The 23,564-nt window shown below is 36.8% G+C and overlaps 1 protein-coding gene and 1 long non-coding RNA gene across 3 annotated transcripts in view; one reads left to right on the top strand and one right to left on the bottom strand.

The window, feature by feature from the left end:
• Positions 1-1,450: 1,450 nt before the first annotated feature.
• The window catches only part of LOC143248789 (uncharacterized), a 69,212-nt gene continuing 47,098 nt past the window's right edge, over positions 1,451-23,564 (bottom strand). Inside the window, exons 1-3 of one of the 2 annotated variants that reach the window (XR_013027180.1) lie at positions 22,382-22,795; positions 7,792-7,903; positions 1,451-2,299 (exon numbers count right to left, since the gene is read on the bottom strand). This is a non-coding gene — a long non-coding RNA (uncharacterized LOC143248789). Of the gene's footprint in view, positions 2,300-7,791; positions 7,904-22,381; positions 22,796-23,564 lie in introns of those variants that run through there. The other variant, XR_013027181.1, reaches the window with a different exon arrangement.
• Positions 10,803-23,564, top strand: part of LOC143248788 (hillarin-like) — a 29,057-nt gene continuing 16,295 nt past the window's right edge. The window contains exon 1 of the mRNA XM_076497520.1: positions 10,803-11,797. Coding sequence (XP_076353635.1) covers positions 11,267-11,797 — 531 coding nt within the window. The 5' untranslated portion in view covers positions 10,803-11,266. The remainder of the gene's footprint in view (positions 11,798-23,564) is intronic.

Raw genomic sequence — 23,564 nt, forward strand, 5'->3', positions numbered from 1 at the left:
TGTATATGAAAACATACGATAGTGAGGATCAGATTGGCCTAAGACATCGACAGGATCATCAAAGTCCAGTGGATCCTGAAATGGGGCTAAAAATTTAGTTCCAAAGAAGAAAATGAATATATTAGCTTTGTAAATTTAAGACAAAAATGCATTCCAATCAGCTAAAACAGAATACACTAAAGAGCTCTTCTGTCTTGTTAGCAACTTTAATTTATTCCTGAACTGATTAGAATTTGAAAATAACAAAGATCATTGCAGAATTCATAACCATCATCAACGTTTCACAACTTTGCTGAAGATATGGACTGTTATATAACGAGACACAATATCTTGCGAGAAGGAAAGAGTCTTGAAAGAATTAGAAATCCTGCAACAAAATATAGAAGAGTGACAGAGAAGGTTCATTACACTACTATATAAGACCAGCCAATGAAGTGTTTTCTGAGTGGTAAGAATATGAAATGAACTGGTAATCTCAAAAGCTGATTACATTGTAGTGCCAAGAACGATAAAAAAGATGCAAGAAAAACATCAAACATCATTGAATTATGAAATAGAGGATGTCTTCAACGGTTGAAGATGAAATAATCGTGTTTGAAGGGTGTGCTGCACAATGAGTTATACTAAGAGAAACAGTTTTGTTAGGGTCATTGGGTTAGGGTTAAATTTGCTATGACACTTGTAAAATAGGTTGGATGATTTGGTTGATTGCACAAGGGAGTAGGTCCAATTAATTACAGTATAGAATCAAATATGGACAACAGCAATATGTGCAGATACTAATTTAGTAGTGTTAGACTAAAGTGAAGGCAACTAGTCATCAACACTCACCGCCAACTCTTGGGCTACTCTTTTACTGAAAAATAGCGGGATTGACCGTCACTTTATAACGCCCTCACGGCTGAAAGGGTTAGCATGTTTGGTATGACGAGAATTCGAACCGGCAGCCTTCAAATTACCAGTTGAACGCCTTAACCCACATGGCCATGCCAGACCACAGTTAAATTGTTGACAACTACTGTCATGGTAAAGACGTTGGAAAGGAGAGAATGACGTTGTCTGAAAGGTTTCAACATAATTTTGTTGCAGGTGTATGTAAGCACAATGTTGAAGTAAACCATCAGGGTCATCATTACTTTCATTAATGATCCGGATCATATATGTTTGGGCCCGGCATGGCCTAGCGCGTAAGGCGTGTGACTCGTAATCCGAGGGTCGCGGGTTCGCGCCCGCGTCGCGCTAAACATGCTCGCCCTCCCAGCCGTGGGGGTGTATAATGTGACGGTCAATCCCACTATTCGTTGGTAAAAGAGTAGCCCAAGAGTTCGGTGGGTGGTGATGACTAGCTGCCTTCCCTCTAGTCTTACACTGCTAAATTAGGGACGGCTAGCACAGATAGCCCTCGAGTAGCTTTGTGCGAAATTCCCAAAACAAACAAACAAACATATATGTTTGACTGTGGGCACGAACAATCCAAACTCTTCTTCGAATAAAGATGTCATCCTTGAGTAGTTTTAACACAATTGGCTTTGAACAAAGTGATGACAGGACTAGTTACTTGAAGGTAAGGAAAACGATAGAGATTTATGTGGTTGTGGTTCCTGCATCCACGTGTGAAGAGTTAAGCTTCTGTAAGGCACTACTGTGTCCTAAGTTATTAAGTTCCATTTCGGTAAAGAGGATGTCATATGGATTTGGAGAGGCTGTCTTGATTATGATACCTTTGCAGGCTGGAACAAACTGACAACTAATGACACTTTGACAATATTAAGTGATCACCAAAAATGTGTGGGATAAAAAAGTAGAAACATGGAAAGTTGGGAAGTAGGACCAATGTCCTTCGCTGTTGACAGGAAAGAGTCAATAGATTATAAAACAGTTGCAGGTTGAAACAAGTTGACAAATAATGGAACTTTGACAATATTAAATTATCTCCAAAAATGGTAAAAAGTAGAAACACGAAAAGCTGGGAAGTGAGATCAATGTCCTTGGCTGTAGACAGTAAAAGGTCAATAAAGCAAATAGGTGTAGAAAGCAACAAGAGTGGAAGTGCGAGAACCAGAGATGACTTAATTGGTGCTTATCAAAAACTTTGACAATTACAGCTGCATTTGATGGTGAAGAAACAGACTAAAGATACCACATCCAGATAAGAAGTTTTTAACATGGTAACATCAGATTAAAAAATTTTCCTAGGTTACCTTCAAATCGAGAGCATGAGTTGCTGACCAATAGAAGATTTCCCAGAAGGCTATGGAATTCTCTCCCGCTCCTTCACAACAGCTAGTCCTGAGTGCATCTGGAAAGGTAAATAAAAAAACAAAATATTTAGTCCAGAATGTGTGAATAATGTAAAAAAGCGAGAAAAGCGACAACACAATGAATCAAAGTAAGAGGAAAAACATTTGGAACTGATGTGACTCTTGTTAAACATTTTAAACTTATTGCTTCGTTAACAATCAGTGTTTAAATCGAATTTTTCAAAATCCAAACGTACTGGGAACTGTTGAGTTATTCTTGAAATATCATAAGCGTTCTAATAATTAATGTTGTTCATTCTTTCTGACAATAAGAAAGAATATCTAGCTTACATTTCTGAAAAAAAAAGTTTATTATTTATTAAATAAAAACAGATTCTTAGATCAGTAAATAATATTTTCAAAATACCATATTTAAAACGTTACAAGTACTTACGAATGCAGTGCAATCTGTTGAGAGGTAACGAAACTAAAACAACAATTGCTCGATAAAATTAGAAATAGAATGTATTTTTCACATCAACGTGCATGTGTTATATTTTTATAGATTAGAAAACCTAATACAAAATAATAATTTATTGTATACAAACTCTGATACTTTATGTATTGTTGTTCTATAACATATAGCATGAATACAAATCATTTTCACGAATGAACTCTTTTAAAAGTTACCATTCTAAATCCTGCTTTACGGTGAAGCCACCTAACTGAGCTTTTAAAGCACGATATGACACTTTAAATTATATAGACATATTTCAAGAAGTTTTAGAAGAGATTAAAGATATACCAGGCAAGACTTACTTATTCTTCCATATTTTAATTGAGAAAAGTCTATATAAAAAGAAACTGATGATAAAAACAAATTAGCCGTGAGCATAAAGCCTAAACAGGTTTTTAAGCACATTGAATACAATGATACAAAAATGATGAAACTGCTTACCTAGAATTTACCTTTTTATGTATAAAAATGCATTAGTAATTTTAAATCCCACTTTAGAAAGAAATCTTGTTTCTGAATATATAATTTGAAATTAAAAATAATCGATAGATGGCGCAGTTTACTTGGTTTGTTGTGAATTTCGCGCAAAGCTATACGAGTGCTACCTGCAGTAGCCGCCCCTAATTTAGTAGTGTTAGACTAAAGTGAAGGCAACTAGTCATTAACACTCACCGCCAACTCTTGGGCTACTCTTTTACTGAAAAATAGCGGGATTGACCGTCACTTTATAACGCCCTCATGGCTGAAATGGTTAGCATGTTTGGTATGACGAGAATTCGAACCCGCAGCCTTCAAATTACCAGTTGAACGCCTTAACCCACATGGCCATGCCAGACAACAGTTAAATTGTTGACAACTACTGTCATGGTTTATGGTCTTTAAGAATACAATTTTTCTATTAATTAAATTTCTGAAGGATTGTCATTCTTATCAGTTTCCAACATGTTACTTTTTGTAGCTATACTAATATATAAAACTTTTGTATATTCCACATTTCTAATACTCAAATTATTCACGATTATTTTAAACTTTAAAGCAAATTATTAATAATTCTGATTGAGTGTGTGTGTTTTTTTTATATCAGATTATCCTCTGTGTCAATTCAGGTGAAATCGAACCCCTGATTTTAGCATTGTGAATCCGAAGATTTACGGCTGTTCCACCAGGGGACAATTCTGACCGAAACACACCATTTCGCTCAGAAATAAAAATTATCTTTCGCAATATTGTGGTTAATTTAATATAAGTCAAACTAGAAGCAAGTGTAAAGTAATAATAATAACAACAAATTGTTTAGTACTACAATAAATAAATTTTAGAATTTTAAAGAACGCTGGATGAATGTTTAGATGGTAAGGTTAAGTAGAAATATTGTTTCTTTCTTGATATTAAAATATGATCTGTATTTATTATTACGTTTTATAATGTATCTCTGAAGAATCTTCGTTTCAGCTACGTTAGTTACGCTACTTATTACGATTTCAAATAACCGGAAATACGAATTTCAACTTAGAAGTTAAGTTAATGTTTATGTGTAGAAATTTATCATATTTGCCAACAAGACTGATGCACAGAATTTTTTTCTTAACACAAATATATTTTAATTTGAATATAATAATAAAATTGATAATAATGGTTATCACAAAGAGTTAATACAAATAATGGTTTACACAGAAGAGTTTTACAAACTATACTACGTCTTCTATCTGGTCTATAACTGAATATCTTTTCGACGGTCCAGCTCCAGGACGATCGAATTAATTCTGAGTTGATGTTGTTACACTTTGCTTAAGCTAGCTAGCTCTCTATAAACATTCTTGGTCAAATATCTGTATTTTTTCCGATGAATAAGTGTTTACCATAAGTATAGCTTCCGAGGACGCCCTCCGCGAGTACAGCGGTAAGTCTACGGATTTACAACGCTAAAATCAGGGGTTCGATTCCTCTCGGTGGGCTGAGCAGATAGCCCGATGTGGCAATGCAATAAGAAAACACAATTAAACACAAACACGCTTACGAGAATTGTAGTGTACTGACTGTAGCGACCAAACAACATATTTAAAAGTGTCTCCTAGCGCGCTGATTTATAATCTTTAGGAGAAGTTCTCGAAGGTTCAGTAGACAACAACGTAAAACATATATTATTGATTCTTACACTCGAGAATCTTCTACGAATTTAGAGAACAGGCCAGACTTGCGCAATACATATTTAACAATTTACGTTGCTTGCATTTAACTGAAACAAACATAGATAGTAAAATAAATATATAATATTAAAACCGTTACATTATTCAAAGTTTTTTCACTTTATTATTTTCCAATTTCTTTGTCGAAAATATACAGTGAACATTTACGGAAAGACCTAAATATAAATTACTTTGGTCTTAAATGTAATACGTTTCTTGGTGTTTTTGTTTTAAAATGCAGAACTAAAATATTATTTTATTATTAATGAAAGTCTTAGAATAACGTAGTCATTCTACTAAGGTAAAAACATGGTATGTCACTTCACAACTGTGGTTTGAATTTCGCACGGAGCTACTCAAGGTTACTTGCGCTAACCCTCACTAATTTAACACTGGATATACTAGAAAGAGGTTATGTGTGTGTTCTTATAGCAAAACTACATCAGACTATCTGCTGAGTCCACCGAGAGGAATCGAACCCCTGAATTTAGCGTAATAAATCCGTAGACTTACCGCTGTACCACCAGGGGGACTAGAAAGAAGGAAGTAAACTAACATCGCCCAACGCCAAATATTTGGGCTACACTTTTATCACGAATAGTGGGAGAGGGCGTTGCATTGTAACCACCCCATGGCTGAAAGGTAGAGTATGTGCAGTGGATTCGAACTCACTACCTGCAAGTCGAGCGCCCTTACCAGCAGGCCATCACTCCATAAGATTCCATCTTCAGAAAATTACCCGATTTTTCGTTCTTTGAAATTTTTCAAACCAAAACTGATTAAAGTATTTGTGGAATTCAACTGTTCATTATATCTAGGTCCGGCATGGCCAAGCGTGTTAAGGCGTTCGACTCGTATTCAGACCGTCGCGGGTTCGAATGCCGGTCGCACCAAACATGCTCGCCCTTTCATATGTGGAGGCGTTATAATGTTACGGTCAATCCCAGTTTTCGTTGGTAAAAGAGTAGCCCAAGAGTTGGCGATGTGTGGTGATCACTAGCTGCCTTCCCTCCAGTCTTACACTGCTAAATTAAGGACGGCTAGCGCAAATAGCCCTCAAATAGCTTTGCGCGAAATTCAAACAAACAAATCATTGCATCTCTATAATCTCACTATTTTCATAAGCGTATGCGACTCTTGAATATTAATAGTTCAGCACTTATTTTATATTTTATCTGTTTCATAATTAAATTATAAACAAAAATGTTTTTTGCTCTGCTTTGAATCAATAAGCAAGTTGAGCAAACACACACATGAAAAGGTTAAAAACACACATGAATTTTCCGCTAATATTTTTAAGTGACATAATTCCATCCTCCATCTACATTGTTCTACTGTTAACTAACGAAAACTTGGCGTATTTTATAAAGTTCTTCTCTGGAACAACGGTAAGTTTACACATTTACAACGCTGAAGCCGTGGCTTTAAAACAAATTAGAATTAAGTGTTTTACAGGTGATTAGACATACGACCTATAAAACACGTGTAAAATGTTTTGTTTTCTAAAACTATAAACTTTTACTTTAGAGAAAATTATTACTAATAGTTGCATGAACTTGCATCCCTAACGTCTGGCCCAGCATGGCCAGGTAGTTAAGGCATTCCACTTCTAATCTACGGATTACTGGCTCCAATCCCCGTCGCACCAAACATGCTCTCCCTTTAAGCCGTGAGGGCGTTATAACGTGACGGTCAATCCCACTATTTGTTGGTAAAAGAGTAGCCCAAGAGTTGGCGGTGATGACTAGCTGCAAAATTAAGGACTGCTAACACAGATAGTCCTTGTTAGTCCTGTTATTAAACATGTTCGATTCTTAAGCAGTGAAGATAATACAACTTCACACTTACTTCCACAATTCGTTGGTGAAGAGCAGTTAAAGAATTGGCAGTAAGTGGTGTACTCTGTTATTCTAATATTAAGGACAGCTGGCGCAAAGAGTAACTTTATACGAAATTCAACAAAACAAATATTTAGGCTTATTTAATTCCAGGCTTTATGAGTTTTAGGTATTTAAGCTGTAAGGATTGCTTAACTTTATTGGCAATAATGATAGAAATGTATTTTAAAAGGTGTTTATATTTTAACATCCACATTTTGGCTTAAACTTGCAGAAAATGTGCTCTGTCATTTAATTTTCTACTCCATAGATGGCGCATGAGATGCTCAGTCTAACTCTGTCGAAGTAAGTGCCAAAATTATGAAGGGGTAAACTTAACGACATCGAAAGCAAATTCTAAGCCTAATTTCGATATTCATGTTCCGTATTATACGTGTAGCAGCAAGAAATGTAAATTGTAACATTATTTCTCAGTTCTAGTTTTAAACTTCTAGCAAAAAGACATTAAAATTATACACATTTATAAACATTAAATTAGGGAATATTCTACTTTGCATATCAAATTACTTCATGGTACATTCACCACCAATTTTGCTTTTTTCGTATTTTGAAGAAGTTCGCGCAAAGCTTCAGAAGGGTTATCAATGCATAGCTGTCCTAATTTTGAGCTAAAGGACTATAGTAACAAATAAACAGTGCGCATCACCAACTTTGGAGCGATACTTCTCTGATGGAATTGTGGGACTTGACCTGCATCCACTATCCCAAAAATGGGTGTGCTATTAGACCGGGCACGCTAATACAGGCCACATTCGAGTTAAAACGTAATTACAAAGGTATCTATATAAATGTTTAGAGAAAGGCGAACCTTTGTCGACTCTGATACGTTTAACATAGATGGCAAGACGTTTCCCTATTAATTATTTCAAAATTAGTAAGCTAATTCGAATATGATACTGTATGTAATACTTACTTAGCATTGTTGATATGATACTGTATGTAATACTTACTTATCATTGGTGCTTTGATTCTGGTACAGCGGTAAGTCTACGGATTTACAACGCTACAATTAGCGGATCGATTCCCCTCGGTGGACTCAGCAGATAGCCGGATGTGGCTTTGCTATAAGAAAAACGCATGTTTTAATTTTATCAATTATATATATATATATATATTCATCATATGGATCCAGTTAAGAAAGTAAGTCGAACCATCGAAGTTTTACGTAATTCAAATAGAACCACAGAGACAGAGAGAAACGTATTAATACAACTTTCTTTGTATTTGAACAACAATAATAATTTTATTCGTTTTCGCATTTTCATAATTTTATTTCAGAGTGAAAAGCCACCTGCCTGATAATACCTTTAAATGCTAAATTTATTTTGAAAAACATTTGCAAATAACTCATGAATATGTGCAAGCTCCTCGTGTAATTTCGTTAAAACGTTTTCATATATAACCAAGTGCCACTGTTTAGACCATACACACAGACTTAGCATCTTAAAGTTAATTCTAAGACCTTATAACACTCAAATTCAAGTATTCGCGGTGGGCAGAACACAGATAGCCCATTGTGATACTGCTAAGGCCTAAGTAATAATTTAAAAAAAACAAAAACAGAACAAAGAACAATTGGAATAATTTAAGAGAACAAAGACAGCGTAGAAAGATAGGTAATTGGTATTCTCATCATAAGAAGTTTTTCGTATATATATATATGTGTGTGTGTAACCGTAGAAGTAAATATAGCAGCAACATATTGTTCCTTTTCTTTCCTTTGTATTGTGTTAACCGAAAACACAAAGGAACATACAGACGAACAATGTCTTTTTGTTGTTTCTTTTTGTACTTTCAAGGCTTAACCACTTCGTCGAATGTTTACTTAGATTATGAGAAAAGAGTTTATCTGCTAATTTATTTGGTCTATTCAGTTAAAACATAGAACGCAACGTTGAAAGGAAATATTTAACAGCAGAAAACAAGAAGTAACAAAATATTTAACTGAAGGGTGTTTTGGTGTTTTATGGCGCAAACCAACTAGGCTAACTGCGCTTAACTGAATGAATTTGTAATGGTAAACAAAAGGGTTATATTTGTAAATGAAAAATGCGAGTGAGGTTATGTTTTCTTCTACCACAGACGCACCGGGTTATCTGGTAAGCCCAAAGAGGAGACTCGAACCCCTGATTTTAGCGTTGTAAATCCGGAGACGTACCGCTGTACCATCGTGGCCTGTTCAATCACTTCGATGATAAATTTTAAGATAGTATATGTTTCGAAGTTGTAAATGTATATAGATTTTTGATAACTAAAAACTCTCTCACAAACTAACAGGGAAACGAAACAAGTAGTTTAATAGAATCATGATTTTAAACATGGATATTGTACGACAAAATGATTTATTTGTTGTATCAACGTGATACTGTTTATCCAAGCTAATAGAAATCTATTGAGTATTATGAATCACATGTAACTTATTTTTCTTTTATAAAAATCCGTCAACCAGCTAATCTGTATATTCGATGTAATGTTTCAGAAACATACCACAACTCTGCTGATCTCAGGCAATGAGTTTAGATAAAAAATAAAATAATTCAACTATAATAAATCTGCCATGTCCAGGCGGTTAAGGCACTGGACTGGTAATCTAAGGATCGCGGGTTCTAACCACAGTCACACCGAACGTGCTTGCCCATTCAGCCATGGGGGCATTATAATGTGACGGTCAATCCCACTATTCGTTGGTAAAAGAGTAGCTTAAGAGTTGGCGGTCGGTGGTGATGAGTAGCTGTCTTCCCTCTAGTCTTACACTGCTAAATTAGGGACGGGCTAGCGCAGATAGCCCTCGTGTTGCTTTGCGCGAAATTTAAAAACAAACGAAACCAAACATTAAGAGATACAGTAAAGCAAATAATGTTGGAAAGAAAACATACTTCAAGAAACTTTTAAATGGACACTTCAAGTCTTGAACATCATGTTGAATTAAATAGTTCCATAAGTCTGTATTTATATGGAAAAACATGTCACATAACCAAGAAAGGTGGTCCTTGACTTACCCGTACAAAATCTCAATCTCATGGATAATCGCCTGTATCATTTGACTAATCAAAGGATATGCACCATAATTAACTATTACCATGAATTGTATTTAGTTTTGAATCTGTTGTTGTTTTGGAATTTCGCACAAAGCTACTCGAGGGCTATCTGTGCTAGCCGTCCCTAATTTTGCAGTGTAAGACTAGAGGGAAGGCAGCTAGTCATCACCACCCACCGCCAACTCTTGGGCTACTCTTTTACCAACAAATAGTGGGATTGACCGTCACATTATACACCCCCACGGCTGGGAGGGCGAGCATGTTTAGCGCGACGTGGGCGCGAACCCGCGACCCTCGGATTACGAGTCGCACGCCTTACGCGCTTGGCCATGCCAGGCCTGTTTTGAATCTACCAGACAGTTACAACATAAGTTTGTTTTATACGGATATAATACAAAAATAATTTTAAGAAGTAAGTGGAATTATGAGCACCAACAAGCAGATAAACAAGATGGGAATGAGCCACCCATTCTATCCCTTCCTGCTTTCTGAGGGTCGCGGGTTCGAATCCCCGTCGCACCAAACATGGTCGCCCTTTCAGATGTGGGTGGTTATAATGTGACGGTCAATCCCACTTTTCGTTGGTAAAAGAGTAGCCCAAGAGTTGGCGGTGGGTGGTGATGACTAGCTGCCTTCCCTCTAGTCTTACACTGCAAAATTAGGGACGGCTAGCACAGATAGCCCTTGAGTAGCTTTGCGCGAAATTCGAAACAAAGCAAACCATAAGAGTCGGGATATTATATACATAAATATAGAGGAGTCAATGTATTATACCTTTGTATATATTCTTATACATGTTTGAATGAACAATGATGACTTATTTAAAAATATAACTATCTAGGCTTATTTAAGTTTTGTCACTAGTCTTTCGCGAACGTGGGCGTAGAATTGAAAGTTCAGCTAGAGAGCAAAGCAAGTTAAATTGTCAACTAGTATCAGAGCCAATACAGATACGTGATTCACTTGCGTTTGGAAAATGAGCCAAACTAGGGTTAGTGGTGTACAAACGGGTAGGATTTAGCTTCGGGTAGGATTTAGCTTCGGGTAGGATTTAGCTTCGGGTAGGAGTCGTCCATCTCACGCACCTTTAACTTTTGCCAGTCGAGCAAAACTCTCACATAACCTGTTAACACGGTGTACCTTCTTCCCCCACATGCTACTTGTAGTCAGAGACGTGTACAGCTTGAGTACAACCGGTTATAGTAGCTAAGCCTTAAAGTACTGTTCGTGTTAGATTGATCATAAAAGGTACAACATTCTAAATCGTGAACTATTTTATCTGGAACTTGTCTTCAAGGTCAAAAACAGAACGCATTTTTTTGAAGTTCGGTACTTTGAATTAGAAGATAGAAGACATTCATTGAGTTTGAGTTCTGTACACGCAGGAATGGCTCACGGTTATTCTTCAGGAAACAGAGAGAGCGTTTGTCTAAGATGTAACTCGACAGTGTACCAAGTGGACAAGATTGGACCACTTAAAGACTTCACCTTTTTTCATCAGAACTGTTTCAAATGCTCCGTGTGCGGGACTAAGCTAACCCTCAGGACCTACTACAACAACCAACAATCCAAAGATGATAAAGAAGTGTACTGTCAAAGCCACGTGCCGAGGACTGGCCCGGGACATTTGGACGGAACGTCCGTGGGAATAAAAACTTCCCTGAAAGCACCTAAACAAATCAACATTGTTAACGACCAGATCCGAAACCCAGGAAAAGGGACCACTGACTCTGATGTTATCGGCGTGAAATCTGTTTTAAGTTACACCAGAGTGCACGAATACGACAGTCGCCATAGACACCACTCTGCTGGCGCGATAGACGTCAACGCTTTGCACATTGTTCATGGAATAAACGACACCAAAGTTCAGAAGCGATACGACGTAGGGCAACGTATTTGTAAACTGGATGAATATTTGGTAAGTTGGTAGGATATCTCAATACAGAATACTGATATTTTAAAAATTGGTTTGGTTTGAATTTCGCGCAAAAATACTCAAGAACTATCTGTACCATTCATCCATAAGGAAGATAAATATTCAACATCACCCACCGCCAGCTCTTGGGCTACTTTTTTACTACTCATTACCTGATACGTTCCTATAGAGGACTATGAAATTAAACTTCCTCCACGGTTGAAAGAGCGATCATTTTCCTCGACGGGGATTCGAACCCGTAGATTGCGAATCGAGTACTCTTACCATCAGGACACTAGAGTTTAATTTCACGAATTTCTGGAATTTTGTTTTCAAGTTTGCGTTTATCAATTGTTTGTTTATTTATTTTTCTTATAGCAAAGCTACATCGGGCTATTTACTGAGCTCACCGACGGGAAGCGAACCCCTAACTTTAGAGCTGTAAATTCGTAGACTTACCGCTGTACTAGCTGGGGGAAGAAAAAGCGTTTCTTAATAGTGTGGATTTAAGTTAACAAGATTGTGTTATTTAAAATTAATTACAAAATAATACTAAGCGTAAATATACAACACATAAAGATAGTTGTTTTGGTTTGGTTTGTTTCGAATTTCGCACAAAGCTACACGAGAGTTATCTGCGCTAGCCGTCCATAACTTTGCAATGTTAGGCTAGAGGATTTGGTTTGCTTTGAATTTCACGCATAGTTACACGATGGCTATCTGCACTAGTCATCCCTCATTTAGCAGTGTAAAGCTGGAGGGTAGGCAACTAGTCATCACCACCCACCGCCAACTCTTAGGCTACTCTTTTACCATCGAATAGTGGGATTGACCTTCAAATTATAACGACTCCACAGCTGAAAGGGCGAGTATGTTTGGTGCGACAGGGATTCGAACCTACAACCCTCGGATTACGAGTTGAGTGTCTTAACCACCTGGTCAAAGATAGTTGTTTTTCTTTTAGTGAGTGTCGTCAAGTAACTAGTGTGTCCGGACTGTGAGTTCAAGGATTCGTGGTTGGCGACCCGTTGTCGCAAAATCGCGCTCTGCACTTGTAAGCTTTGGGTTATATAAGAGTGATGGACGAATTCTATTGTTCGGTCAAACAGGTGGAGCCCAAGAGTTGGCAGTGGGTAGAGTAGAGTAGTTGCCATCCCCCTAGTTCATCATTTCAGAAGTAGATACGGCTATGGGCATATAGCCCTTTGTGTAGCATTGCAAGACGAAAAATTATGTTTGTTCCCCTATTCTTGCATGATTATCGAAATAAAAACACGAACCTAAATTTAAAAAGCAAAACAACTTATTCTGATTTAAAAACTGAGTTATAATCTTAGCGTCATGAAAATAATTATTGTTTGAAATGGAAAAATATAAAGTGTTTATAGTAAACATTTTGATAGTTTTTGAGGCTAACTACCAATAGAAATCGGTGTACGTCTTACTGTTTAAGGATAGTTCTAATACGTAGTATCAGTAACGTCTTCATATCGAGTTTCAAATAAAGTATTTAGAATTTTAAGAGACATGCTCTTAACAAAAGTTGAAATTTAGCTAAAATGTTTTGTTTACTTTTTCAATTAAAATATATTTTTCCTGTTGACTTAACCTTCAAATTACTAGCTTGTTTTTATATCGTTGGGTATCTTTACATTGAATACTATTAAACAGTTGCATGTTTTCTAGTCGCGGCATTGTGGCTCATTGAATGGCTCTGATTTTTTTTCAAGTACAAACTTTTAGCTTCTACCTCCATGTCTTGACCGACTTGAGATCTAATTACAGCCGCGACTATTGAGGATTCATTCTTGTTTGTTTCTTACAGCATTCTGCCCGGCATGGCTAGGTAGTTAAGGCACTTGACTGGTAATCCGAGGGTTGCGGGTTCGAATCCCCGTCAGATCACACGTGCTCGCCCCTTTTAGCTAGGGGGCGTTATAATGTAACGGTCAATTCCACTATCTGTTGGTAAAAGAGTAGCCCAAGAGTTGGCGGTGGTTAGTGATGACTAGCTGCCTTCCTTCTTGTCTTACACTGCTAAATTATGAACGGCCAGCTCAGATAGCCCTTGTGTAGCTTTGCGTGAAATTAAAAAAGAAACCAAACAAACAATCTTACAGAATTCAGTGCAAAAAAATCTGATCCGTAATATTATTATATTTATCACATATAACAGGGGACCAAAGTAGTAATCAGTGTGACTGGTGATAGAGACGGTTGATGCATTATTACAGAACCTTATACTAGCAAATTATGAATCTACAAGACAATTTAGTAAATATTAAGTTGTTTGAAAAATAAGGGTGGATTATATACCAAAACATTAGTAATTTATAGAAATAAGAAACCTGTATTTTTACAACTTCATATATACCATTGAAAAACTAAAACTTTCTTCTATCCATTAGTGCTTTTATTCTTTTATAAAATTTTATTTTCAATATTCCAGACCCTAACAATTAAAGATGGACAAAAAAGATGCGCATAATTTTTTTTTGCTTGAATCTAAACTTGGTCATAATACATCAAAAACAGCTCGCAATATCAATCAAACATTGGGCAAAGGAACCACTTCCAAACGTTGCCTCCGAAAGTTTCGTAATAGAGACGTGAGTCTTGAAGATGAAGAAGGCAGAGAACATCCTTCTGCTGTTTAAATTTTGGACCATCTCGAGCAAACTGAAAAAGTGAAAAAGCTTGACGAGTGGGTTCCACACGAACAGATTGAAATTCTGAAAAATTGCCGTTTTGAACTGCTGATTTTCAGCAATAGAAATGACCCATTTCTTAATCGAATTGTCACTTGAGAAGAAAAGTGAATCTTTTATGACAACAGAAAGAAATATGCACAATGGTTCAACCGTGATAAGGCTCCAAAACACTTTCCAAAGCCAAAGTTACACCAAAAGAAGATTATGGTCACTGTATGGTGGTCTGTGGTCAGTATTATTTAATACAGTTTGATCAATCAGGGCCAGAATATCATAATTGGAAGACATTTGCATGTAAAGATGCTTCATGATAATTTTCGACCACACGTTGCTCAAATGACGCTCCAGAAACTGAACGAATTGAGGTACGAAACATTCTAATGACTTCACAATCCTGTCACCCACCGACTACCAATTTTTCAAGCATTTGGACAAATTTTTACAGAACAAAAAATTTAACAACAGAACAACAGCAGAGAATGGCTTTAAAGAATGTTTGAGTTCTAGGACTTCAGAGTTTTATCATCATGGCATAAACAATATTGTTTCTCATTGGCAAATTTTTTCTATAGGTCCACTGGGTTCCTATTTCGATTAATAAAACTGCTTTTGAATTTTTATATTTCTTATTACAGATAAAATTTTAAATCCGTCATTATTTTTCGAACAAACTAATAAATAGCTTTTAAAAAAGAGGTGTAAAAGAAGACAATGGGATACATGGACTTTATTATGTGGTTAAAAATTATCATCAGTTCTCATACTTATCACACTGGAAGAGTGTGCCCACACATTCAGGTTACTTACAAGCACAGTCTATTGCTATTTCATACATTAATTTATTCTGGTCCTGCCCCAAAAAAATTCAATTTGAGGTAAGCTGGTGATGAGTAATAAAACTGAATCGCGTAAACGCACGATCCACGCTTGTTAAAACAACTGAAAAGGAAAAAAGTAGGTCTCGGACTGGCCAGGTGGGTAAAGGTGTTCAACTCGTAATATGAGAGTCGCGGGTTTAAATCCCCGTCGCACCAAACATGCTTTGCCCTTTCAGCCGTAGGGGCGTTATAATGTTACGGTCAATTCCACTATTCGTTGGTAAAAGAGTAGCCTAAGAGTTGGCGGTGGGTGGTGATGACTAGCTGCCTTCCCTCTAGTCTTACACTGCTAAATTAGGGACGGCTAGCACAGATAGCCCTCGAGTAGCTTTGTGCGAAATTCCAAAACAAACAAACAAACAAAAGCTTGTCTCCTACGAGACGGTCTCCTACGAGGCTGTCTCACACCAAACCAATGATGCATGTTTTCGCTATTGGCTTCGACCGCAATGTATGTCATTGTCCCACACCACTACCCACGTTCGTTTGAGACTTTGTCCTAAATAATGTGTAACTTGAAGCATCTGAGTGTTGTGGGGGATTTAAAAGCTATTACTACATACAGCACTTATTTTAAATTGCAGTTGTACTGCGTTAGATGAGAGCCATGTTACCCCGTTTTGGGGGATCAGTATTACGGGTAAATAACCCTTAACCACAATATCTACCTTTTTCCTTTTGCTATGTCGATAAAGGGTCTATATCCATTCTTTGCTTTAATTAAAACTACACTTATAATACATTTTAACACTTCATTTTTTTTCATGAGGTACATCTTAATTTAGATTCAAAGATAAAATTGTAGTCTTAGCCCGCCTTTCTCTAATATTATGTGAATTTATGGAATATTTATCAATACTTACACGTAGTGCAATATTAAAGACAAGCATAGGTCATTCCATGACAACTCACCTAGGGATTCCTAGTTTATGTTATAGATTTTCTTAAAAACATTTAAGCAAAAATTCATTTTGATTTTGTCACCCATGCAGTACAGCTTTAGGATTTTGCAAGGCTGAATAAATCAAAATTACGTTTTTGCTTCAATGTTTTCAAGAAAATCTATGACATGAACCGGGAAAAGTTCTTTTGCTGGGTGAGTTGGCCTACATACATGTATGTATTATGTATACATAAGAAACAGAGGTTAAGTACGCTATATTTAAACGATTTTGGAGTCTCATCACGTTGTTAAAATCTATGCTATCACGTCCTATCATACTGTATCAGATAATCATGCACCTTTACAATTACACTATAGCATGATTTCCATTGTAAAATACCCCGTTATAAAGATATCATGTCCAAATTACACTATTCCTCCTTGCGAGCTTTCAATAATTCACCTAGCATATGAGGACAGAGATATCTGAGCGTTCGTTTCACTAGTACGATCGCACAGAAATTCACAGATACTGCCTCTGGTATGTTTTGTAAGAATAGTGGGATTGACCGTCATTTTATAAAGTCCCTGCAACTGAAAGGGCAAGCTTGTTTGGCGTGACAGCAATTCGAACCTAAGACCCTCAGATTATGATTTGAACGCTCTAGCCACCTTCCTTTGCCCGGTCCAATGAGTGGAAAAATTATTTTAGTTAGGCTGTTTGTTGTTAAGCACAAAGCCTCACAAATGGTTGTTTGTACTCTGCTCGCCACGAGTTTCGAACCCCGTTTTTAGTGGTGTGAGTTTTCAAACGTACTGTTTTGATACTGGAGGCGTCTTTCCATTCAACAGGCCCAGCACGGCCAAGCGTGTTAAGACATACGACTCATAATCTGAGGGTCGCGGGTTCGCATCCCGATCGCGCAAAACATGCTCGCCCTTTCAGCCGTGGGGGCGTTATAATGTGACGGTCAATCCCACTATTCGTTGGTAAAAGAGTAGCCCAAGAGTTGGCGGTGGGTGGTGATGACTAGCTGCCTTCCCTCTAGTCTTACACTGCTAAATTAGGGACGGCTAGCGCAGATAGCCCTCGAGTAGCTTTGTGCGAAATTCAAAAACAAAATCCATTCAACAAATTACACATGTACGACATAGATAAACTATATACTGTAGGACTCCCCGCCCTTTTCTTCCCCAGTGTTTGATGGTAAGGCAGCAAGTTTATGAGGCTAAAGCTCGGGTTCCAATACCCGTGACGGACAGAGTACAGGAAGACCATTTTGTACTATGTGAACTGTCATGGGTCTCATGTGTGTTTCATACCTAGTAGCCTATACAGTTAGCGGACTCAGCTACTCTGAGTATAATGTATGAAGTTGTCCTCATTTGTATAGAGTAGCATAATTAGCGTGGGAGGCACGCCTATTCAAAGGTTAACCTGTGGGTACAAGGACTTAAAACATCGTCGCCTATTTACCTGAGAATGAGAACACATTATAAAGCAGACATGGCAGTCTTCAAGTGACATCACACCATGGATAAAGCCTTTCTTGGAAACATGAACGACTCCATTTGTCCCCCACCTCCTTTCGTCCACAGAACATTTGATACTATAGCACTGTACCCTGCATTTAATTTAATATTCATCAACATTGAGAACAAAAAAGAAATTTATATTAGGGGGTTATTGGGTGAAGATCCAAAACTTTTCATATTTGTGATAAATAAAAGACTGTTTTGGAATGAGATGATAAGTTTTGTAACAGATAAGTGTACGTGATTTCTTACAGCAAAGCCACATCGGGTTATGGGCTGTGGTCGTCGAGGCGATTTGAACTCTAGACTTTAACATTTTAATCCTTAAACTTACGACTGTTCCAGCGGGAAGCTGTAAGAAATGGAAGACATTTTTTGTATTCTAAACAATAAATACCAACTTAAAAATAATTAAATAAAAACGATTTCTTTTCTTCTAAGAAATATGTGACCCAGATAAAAGTTTTATGTAACATTTATAAGTACCTAATCTATGTATATAAAGCAGAAAAATATTTTTATTTGTCTGTTTGTCTGTTATCTAAATACTGAAAGGTCGCTAGGCCAATCTCAACCAAACATTGTGGGATGACAGTTTGGGACACCACACGAAACATGCGCACCATTTTAGCCGTGTGGACGTTATAATGTGATGGTCACTTCCACTATTCGTTGGTAAAAGAGCAATCCAAGAGTTGGTGGTGGGTGGTGATGGCCAACTGCCTTCTCTCTAGTCTTACACCGCTAAATAATCCTGGTATAACTTTGTGAAAAATTCATGACAATCATTTATCCTCATGTTCTTATTCATTCATAACCCGAAGAAAGGACGGGTACCTCAGTTTGTACTTCAAATAAATGGTGAATTTAAAAACCAGAAAATACAGAGTATATGAATATAAAACATAACGACTGTTGACGTGAAAAACGCAAGACTTCAACTTCATGATTGTGATTATATACTTCGCGAAGCAGAAAAAAATACAAGATATGGAAATTAGAATATTTTATCTAGAAATTGGCAAAAACAAAAACAACATTAGTTGCACTGAAACAGTAATCAATAAATGATTATAAATTCCACCTGTCAATGAAGATGGCAGCTTTTATAGATACGCAGTTATAATATCTGTTAGTGGAGTTAAGAATTGAAATTTGCTCTGTGAACACCATAAAATGAGCTAAATATCCAAGCCAAGATCTCTGGGTTGAGGTATAGCCGATTCTAATTTTGAACTACTGATTAGAGAAGAGGCAGCAAGTTAGTAAAACTCATCTCAACAAGGGTTTAAATCGGGTTTTTAAACTAAATACTGAGACTGATTGTTACTTGCTTTAACTCGCCCATAGCTGAAACTTGGGAGCACATTCCGTCTTGGATATTTCGATCTACACTCTGAAACGTCAACCACTTAGCTAAGCCTGATCTAAACGTAAAAAATGAATTATCTTTTCGTTATTTAAAAACACCAGTAGGTTAAAAAAAAAAGAGAGATGGAACGAAAAGAATCCCCGACCCACCAAACATGCTCGACCTATCAACCGTTATAATGTGACGTTGGTAAAATAATAATCTAAAAGTTGGCGGTGGGTGGTGATGAATATCTTCCTTCTTTCTAGTCTTGGCCTGTGCAGAAAGAGAGATAAAAAGAATTACCACTTTTGACTTGTAGTTAGTATCTTTAAAAACACATTCTAAAATTATTCGACGGGTCTTTTGTTATTGTTTGAACCACGCTATTGATATGGGTCCCATCTTTGTTAAACATGTGTTCTTATTTACTATAACACAAACATATTACCTTGCTCTCTCTATAATTAAAACTTATTTGATAAATATTTGTCCTGCCTACCAATAATTACAGTTCGACTCGTAACGCCTCATCATCATCAATGCAGTTAGGGACCCAGCATGGTCAGCTGGTTAGAACTCATGGATTTGAAGCCCCGTCACATCAAAGATTACATTACGATTGTAAATATATTACATTATAATGTAATTACAAAATAATTATTATTTGTGTTTATAATAATGTTACTTTTCTCGTCCCTAACACCCTAACCTCCAGTGACCCACAGGATTGCAGTTATTTCATTCAACGGCCCGGTATGGTCAGGTGGTTAGAGCTCTCGACTCATAATATTATGAGGGTCACGGGCTCGAATCCACGTCACTCTAAATATGCTCGTAATTTGGGCCGCGGAGACGTTATAATGTGCGGTTAATCCCACTATTCGTTGGTAAAAGTGTTTCCCAAGAATTGGCAGTGGGTAGTGATGACTAGCTGCCTTCCATCAATTTGGAACGCCTAGCGCAAATAGCTCTCGTGTAGCTTTGCGCGAAATTCAAAATAAACAAAACAAACTAGCTAGGCTTCATACACTGAGATTAATTTTTTGTACCATCTCATTTATCCTTGAGAAAATAAATATATCTGAATGGTACTGAATGGGATATTCTTCAACAACCTGGCCAGACTTGAAAATCAAACACAAGAGGTTGCGAAACAGTAAAACAAACACAAGAGGTTGCGAAACAGTGAAACAAACACAAGAGGTTGCGAAACAGTACCTTGGTATTCTTGCGTCGTATGAAAATTTTGAAAAGCGCTTTGAAGTAAGGTTATTTACGACAATAATCTCTCAGTGGAGGCGAGATCGTTCTTGCTCAGACTTTACCAAACTGGGCATCTATTCATAAGCCTACACGTCTTTGAAATTTCAAGGCTAACTCGTTGGTGCCAAGTGTATGACAAGAATTGAAGTTACAGGCAGTCACGTGCCTGCAAAAAGCTGGAATGTAAAACACGACATGTAAAGAAAATATGGAGTTATAAAACTTTTAACATGATACAACTAGAAGTATGACTGAAACAAAAAGTAATAGTCTAGCAACTCGTTTTTTACCGACATGAACTGTAGATAAAAGTATCTTAACTGGAAACGCAACTAAAACATGTGAAATGATTGATGGTACTTAACGAAAAGATACTTCCCTCCAAATTGTACCTTTTTAAGTTTATAATGGAAGTTTAATAACTAACTATAAACAAGAACTCGTGAGTGAAAATAAATATGATTTTAAAATTATTTGTTAACCACACTGTATCTGTTATATCCATTGCTGACGGAGTGGCCTTTCGCTCAATACCAGTGCTATAACGTAGGATGATGAATAAGTTTGTTTTTAATTAAGCACAATGTTACACAATGGGCTATCTGTAAGCCGCCCATAATCAGTATCGACACCCTATTTTTAGCGTTGTAAGACCGCAGACATGCCGATGAATAATTAGTTCACAAAAGTTTTCATTTTAACTTTGTGTAGTGCATGATATCTATTGTTCCAGAAAGGTGAAATATTGTTTTGTTTATACTTTGAAACGAATAAAAAAAGTTAAAGTAGAAATTCGTATTGATAAGTTAAGTATAAATACACTGAAGTCGACATCAATTTAAATATAAATTTATTTTGTTTATTTAACAGGTTAAATAATTCAATTCTGAATATTACTGTGATTGTTTTTATACCCAGTTTTTGTACTTGTATTCATGGCCTTTTAGCTGTCTTTTATTCAATACTTATATAGAATTTTAAGAATATGTATTATTTATAGAACTGTTTATTGTTCTGAATTATTTAGCGGATAAGTTGTTTAAAAAAGTTAAAAGTGACTTTAAACAGCCATCTATTCTTCGAAGAACTTATCACTGAGTCGTATCGGATAAATTGTTTGGTTTGTTTTTAATTTCGCGCAAAGCTACACGAGTACTAACTGCGCTAGCCGTCCCTAATTGAGTAATGTAAGATTAGAGGGAAGGCGGGTAGTCATACCACCCAACGCCAATTTTTGGACTACTCTTTCACCCACAAATAGTGGGATTGACCGTCACATTATAACGGCTGAAAGGGCAAGCATCCTTGGTGTGACGGGCGTAGAACCCGCGACTCTCGGATTACGATTATGAGTCGAGTACCTTAACCACCTGGCCATGCCGGGACGCGGATAAAGGGAATTCTATCCATGATCACCATTCCTGGACAAAGACAAATGGAAAGAATAAAACTAGGCTTAACTGTGAGCGAATGTATATTGTATGATTTAAGTGGTCTTTACTCATCACAGTGAAATTGTGTTTACGAATGAGCTTGGAAAATATGTAGCACTGATGCAATAACTTATTATTCTGAATATTTAACAGGTAAGTTTTTAGGGTGTATTGAAACAGCATATTAAACCTAATCTTTCTTTCTATTCAACAATTGTCACTGTGTTATGCAAGTTTCAATAAAGTTCACTCCCTCATAAGTTCACCACTGAAAGAAAACTAGTTTTGTATTTCGACTTGTTTTTGTTCAGAGTTACTGATCAGGGGCGGAATTTTCCTAAACCGATATAACTTAGTGACAAACGGTAAACCAAAGAATAGATTGATATCATATTTATTTTTAGTACCTTATAAATTACTTTTTTACGTATAGTTAAACAAAAAAAATTATGTTCTTATAAGAATTTGGAGTTATATGTTCGAAATATTTACAAGTTTTAAACTGGATATGCTTTAGTGGGTCACGTACCTTGATATAATAGGCGAGTTGCGTAATAATTAGGTTTGGCTTTTAATTTCGCTCGAAGCTACTCGAGAGCTATCTTCGCTAGTCGTCCCTAATTTAGCAGTGAAAGACTAGAGGGAAGGCAACTAGTCATCACCACCCACCACCAGATCTTGGGCTACTCCTTTACTAACGAATAGTGGGTTTGACCGTCACATTATAACGCCCCCACAGCTGAAAGGTCGAGCACATTTGGTATGACGGGGATTCGAACCCGCGACCCTCGGATTACGATTCGAGTGCCTTAACCACCTGGCCTTGCCGGGCCTTACTTTTATATAAGTACTATTGCAGAATACTCATACAACCCCCCCACACATATATACATATATTTATTTACAAGCTACATTACATAATTAAAAATACGTGTTTTTTGTCTGTTTTTCAAACGATAAACGACGCATTTATAGCACTTGTTCGTTAATTTACTGAAAATAATTTAGGAGTTGGTTGAGTTCATTGCAAGCTGCAACAACACGGAGTACTGATGATTGGTTGTAATGTAATTAAAGCTACTGTGACGCAGTTTACCCATGTAGGCGGAACCGGTTAGTGTGTTTCAGATTTTAGATGAGGTTACAGCGTAACTACAGTTGTATTAAAATATATGTCACCACCCACATGAACATTTCAAACAACACTACACATCCTTGACACAAAACCTCCATTTAACCCCTTATCAATAATATTTTTATTTTACTAAAAATACTGTATGTTATGTTTCACGATTATTTTGTTGCACAAGCTATTGACTACTTTATCACAATATTTTTTCAAGCGAGGTAACAGGCAAGTTAACCCTGAGAAAACCCTCTAGTTTGTTTCCTTCAGCTTTTACGCTGCGCATATCCTATAATTTGATCTAACAAACTAAAGGGAAGACAACACCCACCTCCTACAATTGCTGCTCTTGTCTGACTGAACAATGGGATTTGACTGTCACTTTTATAGCGCACCACAGCCTCAATGTGAAGAGTGTTGTGTTTCGAAGCGAACGGGCACAAACCATGAATCCTCTGATTCACAGTTTGAGCACGATAACCACTGGGCCACGCTTTACCTGTGGAACAAAGTTGAATTTAGATCACCCACTACTGTTCCTGAAGATAGTTACAGTAAATTAACCCCATGTTTGTAAAACAAAGTG

The sequence above is a fragment of the Tachypleus tridentatus genome, chromosome 4 (assembly GCF_004210375.1).
Source record: "Tachypleus tridentatus isolate NWPU-2018 chromosome 4, ASM421037v1, whole genome shotgun sequence".
Taxonomy (NCBI): domain Eukaryota; kingdom Metazoa; phylum Arthropoda; class Merostomata; order Xiphosura; family Limulidae; genus Tachypleus; species Tachypleus tridentatus.